The sequence below is a fragment of the Candoia aspera genome, chromosome 1, assembly GCF_035149785.1.
Source record: "Candoia aspera isolate rCanAsp1 chromosome 1, rCanAsp1.hap2, whole genome shotgun sequence".
NCBI lineage: Eukaryota > Metazoa > Chordata > Lepidosauria > Squamata > Boidae > Candoia > Candoia aspera.
The window spans coordinates 144,092,380-144,101,847 of NC_086153.1; the positions used below are offsets into that span (position 1 = coordinate 144,092,380).

General features: G+C 39.8%; 1 protein-coding gene across 1 annotated transcript in view; it reads left to right on the forward strand.

Moving 5' to 3' along the window:
* The window catches only part of KCNS3 (potassium voltage-gated channel modifier subfamily S member 3), a 29,581-nt gene extending 23,034 nt beyond the window's left edge, over positions 1–6,547 (forward strand). Inside the window, exon 3 of the mRNA XM_063291223.1 lies at positions 5,791–6,547. Coding sequence (XP_063147293.1) covers positions 5,791–5,828 — 38 coding nt within the window. The 3' untranslated portion in view covers positions 5,829–6,547. The remainder of the gene's footprint in view (positions 1–5,790) is intronic.
* Positions 6,548–9,468: the final 2,921 nt, after the last annotated feature.

Here is a 9,468-nt window from a genome sequence, read left to right on the forward strand (position 1 = left end):
TTTATGTTTGGTAATCGTTTCTTCTCACTCCTTTTATTTGAGCAGAAAATGGAAAACTCACTAACAGACAGAATTTGTCTTGGGCTTCATTTTGATTTCTGGCTAAATTCTGCCATTCAGAAAATTTATAATATTGTATCCATCACACTCCAGTTCTGTTTCTGTAACTGTCCAGCCTTGCTTGGAATTTAAGGAGATACATGGATGTGTAAGAGTAAATAAGTTAGGGGAAAAAGGTTGTAAATAGTTGAGAACAAATTTTCTGCAAGTAAATATTCTAAGAAAGTTGAATTTAAGTACGGACAACCTGGAGAAGATGCTGATGGGAGAGTGGAAGGCAAAAGGAAGAGGGGCCGACCAAGGGCAAGATGGATAGATGATATTCTAGAGGTGATGGATTCATCCCTGGGGGAGCTGAGGGTATTGACGACCGACAGGAAGCTCTGGCGTGGGCTGGTCCATGAGGTCATGAAGAGTCGGAAGCGACTAAATGAATAAACAACGATACATTCTGTTGGGAAAAACCGATTTGTAAGGATTATTTTTAATTTAACTAATTTAACTGATTTTTAATTCTGAAGAGTGCAGGGATAGAAAGTGAAAATTTAAAAATTAATAATACAACTCTAAGTATGAACTTTTGCTGTGTTCAGTTGGCCTTATCCTTTAATATAGCTACCTCTTAAGTGGTAATCTGGGAACAATCCCACTGAATTCAGTGACTGTGTTCACACATCAGATTACTGAACACCATGATTTTCTGAACAAGTTACATTGTTCACTCAATATTCTAAACCAGAAACCAAGATGTATAAATCCACTTGATAGGTTCACATGATAGGCCAAGAGAAAATGAAATAAACCATGTAGCTTAGCATGATGTGTGAACCCAGCCAGTGAAGTTTATTTCTTAATAAACATAAGAATGTAGCATTATTGGGTTTAAGTGAACTTCTGTAAATATTTACTGAGAAGTAAGAATGCCAAGAACTGTAAAGATTATTCATAGGGAAGTGAGTGTAGAATTGATGCTTTTAAAGAAGTAGACACAATCTTTTTCTTTAAGTAGGTCAAGTATAAAAGATGAAATATGATTTCTAACAGTGGAGAAAAACGGGTGATATAGCTGGGGTGAACAAGCCCAGTGAGCCACTAGGTGGCAGCAAAGATACAGAATTTTCTGTATCTCTTTGCTGCCATCTAGTGGTCATTTGGGATTTTTATAGCTCAGCTCTGGTAACCTTATTGAAACAGGGAAAATGTGGGTGTGCTGTTGCTTTCATTTCTTTTTGTATGAAAATTAATACACTTGCCAGAAAATTTTAGTGTCTCTGATATATGCAGAAGTGTGAAAACACTGTTTGAAGTGAGCAGAATATAATGAGTAAAAATTACTGTATGATTAAATGTCTAAAGCCATTTTTTCTTAGTACTTTTCTTAATATTTACGTAGATTAAGTATTTTACATGTCTAAAAATTAATAAAGTTCATCGTTCTGTGTGAAAAAAATGGTAATAGAGGCAGAAAGGAAAGAAAAATAAGTGATTGGTATCCCATAAATATTGCATGAGACTTATTTTTTAGGGGTGATTCAGGTTCCGGAGGATCCCTTAATAAAAAAGGTGGGATGTGAAAGTTCAGACTCATCACACTTCCTATGACTTTGAGAGCTCAGTTTTAAATAAGTGTCACAGTACATCTTATGCAGTCTGGGAGGTTCTGACAGATAGCAGAGTTCTGCACTCTATTGAGTTAGCACTTAAAAGAGCCAAATTTGCCCATAGAATAAATTGGAAAAGAATTTTGAAATTCTCATGGCTGATGACAATTCCTAAACTAGGGTCCAATTTATTCAGTGGGCTGTGGCATGAATGGCTTTTTAAATTTGAGCTGCAAAAGCCAGGCACCCTGATTCATGTCTGAAACTAAGTATGAGGACCTTAAACTTCGTCTCCCACAATGATCTGTGCTCTGCACTGGATATTTACATTGAAGCTCCAAGTCACATCACTGAAAGCTTTTCCAATGCGAGGAACTTTAGGTAGACTAAAACCACAGCAATGAATAAATAAATTGGATGCGACTGCATTTGATTGGCCACTTGCCTCTGCTGTTTGCTTTAAAACTTACAATGTAAGTAGTTTCTCACCAAATTCATTTGTTCTTAGACTGAGGAGTATTATCATCATTATTTTTATATGTGTGTTCCATGTCAGTTAAATCCTATGTTTACTCTCTTAGTATGTACATAAACATGGCCAGAGGTATCTTAGTCCATACTGAATTGATAGTTTTTGTTTCTTAGCCTAGCTTCCGTGTTTGTCTCAGAGGAACTGCAAAGGAGTCATACAGCCCAAGGTCAGCATTGCAAGCTTCGTTCACCGCAGAATGTATTAGCTAAAGGCACAGTCATGGCCCGGTCCAAGGCTGAAGGCACCCACAGTTCTATTCAGTAGTTAAGGTCCTGAGGGTGAAGAAGTGAGGCACTCTCAAGTTCAAATACCAAATGTCAGAGCTTCCAGATAGCTGGGTATGGTTTGGATATAAGACAGAGAAAATTCAAGAGGCTGGTTATGCCAGCATTTGAATGCTCAAAGGCGAAGACTCAAATGTTGGAAGCTTCAGGTTCTGATCATAGCTAGTTGTGAAAGATGGGCTACTCAAGAGCAATAATCTATATCCAGGGAGGTCACTCCTCCCGAGGGGTTCTTCCAAAAACACCGAGCACTCCTCTGCTCTCTGCTCTTTCGGGCTCTCTGCAGCAGTGGCACAGAGGGAAGAATGTTGGACTTTGCTCCTGCTAGGATTCTTGTGCAAGAACAGAGCTGGCTTCCCAGAATCAAGCCTGCCCAGTGGCCCATCTGGCCCCTGCTCATCTTATTCAGGGGTAGATCCATCCCCCAAAGTCAAGACATTTTGGAGAAAATGTCCATATTTTCTCTGCATTTTGTAACTCAGTTCTGCTTCCATACCATGGCTGTGCAAATAATTTTATATTAGGTTGGGCGGTGCTTTGGGATTCCAAAAGATGATTCATGGAGACAAAAATGTATTACCTGCCTGCAATTCCTTAAAACAACTGCATCTTTTCTGGGATAGCCATCCCAGGAAAAGAGATGGCTGCTTTAAGGAGTTGCAGACAAGTATTACATTCATGTATAAGATAGCACAGTGAACCGCCAGAATGTTGCATAACTCTACTGCATATATATTTAATGCTGCCATTCATCATGCTGTCAGCGCCTGATCATTCGAGCATTCACACAATCACAGTCAGGATCTGACACATGCAGTCTAATGATCTTGGGAGTCTTCAGTTATTTTGTACTCTGATCCATATTGGTTACTAGACCTGCAAATAGAACTAAAGTGAGAGTGGTGGTTGGTGCAATGACTGGTAATGTTATCAATGCCCAAACAGATGTTTAAAAGTATGGGGGCAGGAATAAAACCACTGCTGTTCTCCAGTTTAATTCCTGCAGTCTATTCCTCTTTTTTTTATGTGCTTTCTAATGGTGTCTATACTGCCTCTGCTGGCAGAGCAATTGCAGAGGATAAGACCAGATGATACACAATGGGGGCCCCCAAAACTCATTTTGCAGTTCTCAGCACCTCTCGCCCAGTAAATTAAGCACCTCTTACCCATCAGTCACCAATTTGGATTTAGTTCAAACTGAAACTCCATGTCATGAAACCAATATGAATCTTCCAATTCCATGTTTGCCTTTGAGTTATAACGTCAACTGTGATACACACGTTTCAGAGAAAATAATTGGATAGGGGGTGAATGCTCCACCTTTTGGTTCACTGTAACTCTACTCAAAGCCCTCAGATCAGACTTCAGAACCATTAGGCCAACAACAGGGAAAAGTGCTAAGGGTCTGTTTGAAAGCTATATTACCGATCACCTTCCCTGACCCACTAGCTGATAATGTGGAAAACGTGCTGTCACTATATGTGTTGATATAGGCTTGAAAAGATAGAATAAGACCAACAGCAATTCTGAACCCTTAAGTCTTTTTGTGGATGTTTGCCAGCATCTTCCATAGCTTCTAGTTCTTAGTCAAGGTCATGGATAGATTGTGGCCCTTTGATGTGGCTGAATTACAATTTTTAACAGCCCCTGCCGGTATGACCAAAGGTCAGAAATCCTAAGAGTTGTAGTTTGATAATATTGTGGGTATCATAGTTTGATTCTATTTTTGTGGCATTTTCTTCTATTCCTCCTCTTCTAAAGGATAATTGGAAAGTCCACTGATGAACTCACTTAAAAAAAAATCAGAGAAAGCCTGTAGATTCCTGATATTGTGCTGTTGCTGTACTGTAGTCAGACAAGCAAGGTGCTGCTTGTCAGGGTAAACCACTGTAAAGTTCCATGGATTTCAGTGGGAGTAATTAAGCATCCATTGAATTCTCATCCTGAAATCAATAGAATTTGAAATTATTTTCCAGTATGAGAAGCAATGATAATCACACATTATAGATCCAACATTAAAAATCTTCAGATGGGTTTGCTTGACCAATGAAAGTCATTTGGAAAAATGTGAAATTCTTAATATAAATATCACACGAGACATTCAAATGATCATGAATAAAGCTATGTCCAAATGTTCTTGGTAGGGTTCAGTGGATCTCTGATTTCTTCCTCTTAAACATGCATGGACAGCCAATACTAGGAGCATACCTCTTACCTTAATCCTCCTGCTCCATTCAAAATAATGATGTTTTGGAGCATAAGAACTTTGTATCAAATGAGTAAGGGACAAGGCATAGAGGACATGAACACATTTTCAGTTTATCCCCCATTGTTCCCTCTCCTTGCCCATCATACATAGCTGATAGTAGGTGAAAAATAGAACCAGGAAGGGTTCTTTATACCCAAACAGCATGTGGATTGGAAGGTGTCTGATCAGCAGTATTCACAGGGATTGTCGGACAAAGCAATTTTGTATTTTTATTTATTTATTTATTTATTTACTATCCCACCTTTATTATTTTTATAAATAAGTCAAAGCGGTGAACATACCTAATGCTCCTTCCTCCTCCTATTTTCCCCATAACAGCAGCAGTCCTGGGAGGTGGGTTGGGCTGAGAGAGAGGGACTGGCCCAAGGTCACCCAGCTGGCTTTCATGCTTAAGGCGGGACTAGAACTCACGGTCTCCTGGTTTCTAGCCTGGTGCCTTAAATACTAGACCAAACTGGCTCTCTGTGGTGTTGTGATACAAGCCTCCTCTTTTTTTGTGTGTGTAGCAATGTCACATGCACCTCCCAAAAGAGCAGAGCTTACAGTGGGATGCTGCAACACTGCTTTTGTCAGAATACTGAAAGCAGCAAGCTCCTGCAGATGCCCCTGTATCTGATGTTAAACAGCATAATCTGATGTTAAATAGCATAGCTGTTTAATATTTCCATAGTTGTGTTTTGGGTATATTATGTTGTGGGGAAAGCAAAAGGAAATATCTGTGCAGAAGTGTTTCATTATAGCATTGTTAAACTCAGCTTTTGAGCTACCCTCTCTGAAACAGTGCATTTTTAAGGGCGGGGGGGGGGGAATCCTAATGTAACCTCCAAAGCACAGGCATTCAACAACCGGAAGGAAGGAAGGTAGACATTGGGGTGTACCTATTCTTTAGGGACACAAGGAATGACTAGAACCCTATTAGTATGCCAGTATATTGTTTCCAAGTACCTCAGTTGAGTTGTATATAAACAGTTGATTTTGAAGCAACCAAACAGTAGCATTGTGTATATATATATGTGTGTGTGTGTGTTTGTCTCCCTCATTTAGAACGTGCATCTTTAGTCTCTTCGAAGACCCATCTGTGACTGGACCTATAGCCTGATGGTTACCTCGGGCACTAAGCACAGCCAAATGAATCCATGTATTGTTGACGAGATGCTTCAGCAACCCAACTAAATCAGGATGGTAAAAGGAGCTCTCTCTCACAGCACTAGGGGAGAAGCAGTAAGTGGCAAACAGGAGGCACTACTAGCAAATTTCGCTATAGCTTATTGTGCATTTGCTGCTGCAGCTTCTTGCCAATCCCCATTTCATCCTAAGCAAGCCATATGTACCATCAATAGCCTCATTTTCTATTTTGGGCCAGTGAAAGAAGTTATACAGAACCCACCTCCCCCTTGTGGCCTACTTTTCATGTTCCCACCTCCCCCTGAATTAACAAAGCACCAGCCTTTCGGGTTCTGTCAGACGCTTCCCCACATCATAACTGCTGCCATTGACTTTGGCTGCTGGAGGATGATGATGATGATGATGATGATACTGAGAACACTGTATTTGCTTGCTGCTCTTCTGCTTGTTGTTGTTACAAATGTCAATAAAACTGAAACTTCAGCAGGGCAACTGTGCGGATATCTCACCTAACTACTTCACAAGAAGGAAGGCTACCTCAACACTAATAAAGTTTTGACGTTACAAATTTTCCTTGATGAGTGTGGGTGTTCTTGCTTAAATTTTATACTGAGCCATGAAAATGTATGTGAAGGCTCTCCAGTTTTAAAATATATAACCTAGTTACTTTAGACTGTGCAAGTGACTGCATTCAGTGGCTCAGCAGGCAGTCTGTAAAATTCAGAGAAATCTGGATTAATTTGTTCTGTGATGCATTAGTTTGTTTTCTTGTCTATCCGTGGCATTCTCAGGAGTCTTCTCCAACCCCTACGTTTAAAAGTGTCAATACTTTTTCTATTCTGCTTCTTCAAAGGCCACTAATGCAAATACATGTCATATTTGTGTGATGATGCCATGACACATTCCATCACTTGCCTCCGCTGCGGATACCCAGGCTAAGTATATCTTACATTGCTCATCCTTCCTAGCGATTTTGGGAATTGTAGTTCAGCAATCTTCAGAGTGCCATCCTATGAAGAGCTCAGGAACGGAGGAGAAATAAGTTCAGCTCCTAACCACAGAAGCTCATGTTGTGACTAGAGTAAGTCAGCCTACCATAATAGATGAGCTTGGTTTGAGCGGTACAGCGTTACAATTTTGTATATGCCTCTTGCTCTGCCTTCCTTAAAGAGAAGGTTAGCAATGAAATATTGTTAGGCTTCTCTGAAATAAGACAACTAGAAGATAGGGCAGTGCAACACAATTTTACATCAATGTGGGAGGAGCAAAGGTCTGCCTTAACATGTCAACAACATCCAGGAGACCCCACTCATTGGGTGGGGTATGAAATTAGATGGGCACCACCCTCCCTCCCTAGTCAATCCAGCTCTGCGTGGGGTGTGGAGATGGTTCTGCACGAGAACTGGAAAGCTTGGGAGGAGAGTTGCCCTCCTCCCGTTCCATCAAACCATCCCCATTCTGCTTAGGCAGCAATGGATTTAACTCATTGTGTGTCACAGTGGGAGGCTCCCATGCGCTTTCCTCCTCAGAATTTTTACTTTCACATTAGTCATCTAGTCACATAGATCATAAAGAGCAGGCAAACAACATTTCGGTCTGATGGATTATAAAACATGGCCGCAGGCAGATGGTGCATGGCCAGTTAATTGAAAATTGCCTTCCATTGTTTTAATTTGCAAAATGCTAGTGGATAACTAATTACAGCATCTGACTCACTTCATGTTACTTGCTGTTGCTTTTTGAAAAATCAGCTCCATTTCTTTAATAGTTTAATTCACTGATGTGTTCATTTCATAGTTATTTTTACTATGTGTATTGAAAAACCAAGGTGGTGTGCTAGTTCATTTACTGTTTACCAAAACCAATGTTTTTCAACCTTGGCAACTTTAAGATGGGTGGACTTCAACTCCCAGAATTCCATAGCCAGCCATTCCCTATGACTGGCTAGGGAATTCTGGGAGTTGAAGTCCACATCGTAAAAGTTGTAATTCCAAAAGTTCACACCTTAAGCAGTCATTCCAAAATACAGAGTGCAATGGATAGAGAAAGCTACCATAGATCATATGGTCTTCAGACAAAATAGCCTTCCATAGAAGAATTTGATAAGGGTCATTACACACTTCATAGTTGTTTTACAGCTACTTATTTGAAAACTAGTGGCTGCGTATGTGGGTGATTCCACCCAAAGGTTTTGGATCTGCGGTGATGTAAGATTTTATTTGTGGTGGTTCATTCTTACATAAAACTCATCATTAGTTCCTACAGTTGTTAATCTGTTTACGATGAAGCTCCAGATGACTGGCATCTGAATATGTAAACTGGCTGTACTGCCAAATCAGAATTTGCAGTACAGCAGATAATCACTGGATGTGATCAGGAAAACTGCTTGTACATGACATGTTAAACTAAGAAACTCAGTTAATGCACATACCATCATTGTATTCTCTCTTGCAAAGTGCATTTTATCAAGATTGGAGACTTGAACCATTTGAAGCTGAAACAGCTGCAATTTGGGATCTGTGCAGATGTAGCTACAATCTCCCTTTTGCATAAATCAGTGGTGGCTGTTTGAGGTTTGGACAATATGGTAAGCCTCAAGCTGTTATTAAAACAGTGTGAAACAGGGAATAAAATTGTGACACACTACAGGGCTCTTTATTCAGCATGTGCAAATAACCCCAGGTGATTTATATACCTCATGTGGGTGCCCTCCAGATGTATAACACTCACAATTACCATGGTGTCCATGCTAGGCAGAGAATTCTGGGAGTTGGGGGGAAAAATGATTTTCAGAAGGCACACATTACTTCCCATCACTTATTTTGTGCCTGAAGATTTAAACTTCACTTTTCCAAATCTACCAATATGAATAGAAATGAGATGAAAAAGCCTAGTCATGGATATCTTTGTATATATGCTTCTTGTTTCTGCAAGCTCAAGATGACTTTATATACTTATTCTCTTGCTTTCTTCTTTTATTCTTGTGAAAGAAATGCTTTACGTTCCCTGTGGAGAGATTTTTCATCTTCTCTCTCCATCTGTATGTATGCTGGTGGTAATATTTCATAGCACAGAACACCTCAGAATTCAGAAGCTTTAAGCTCCTTCAGGAACAAAATTTATTTCTCTAGCTGCAAAATAAAGAGGTAGAAGTGATAGGAGAAAACAGGGTCTTGGGGGGGAATCTGGAATCTTTCAAATGAAATCTGGAGCCTATCTTTGAAATAATATCATGCATATAAATATCCTGAATAAAAAGCACTATAAAATCCTATTTTAATAAGTGAAAGAGTGAACACCGAAGATACCAGGAGAAAACGCTTCACTTATGTAAGGTCAAGATAGTCATACAATTCACTAGTCAAAGACCTGAAACCTATCAGAACTCTGATGATGCAAGTCAACCTCATCCATATACATTGGACTACAACTCCTAATTTCCCCAAATAATCATGGCCATGATGGCTAAACTCGATGGGAGTTGATATATACAGAAAGTACTAGTTAAGGACAACGAAGCTGAACCCTTTTCGCTGGTTTTGTGTTCCAAAACCACTTGCCGCTTTCAGTGATTTTCAGGCACTCGGCAGAAGACAT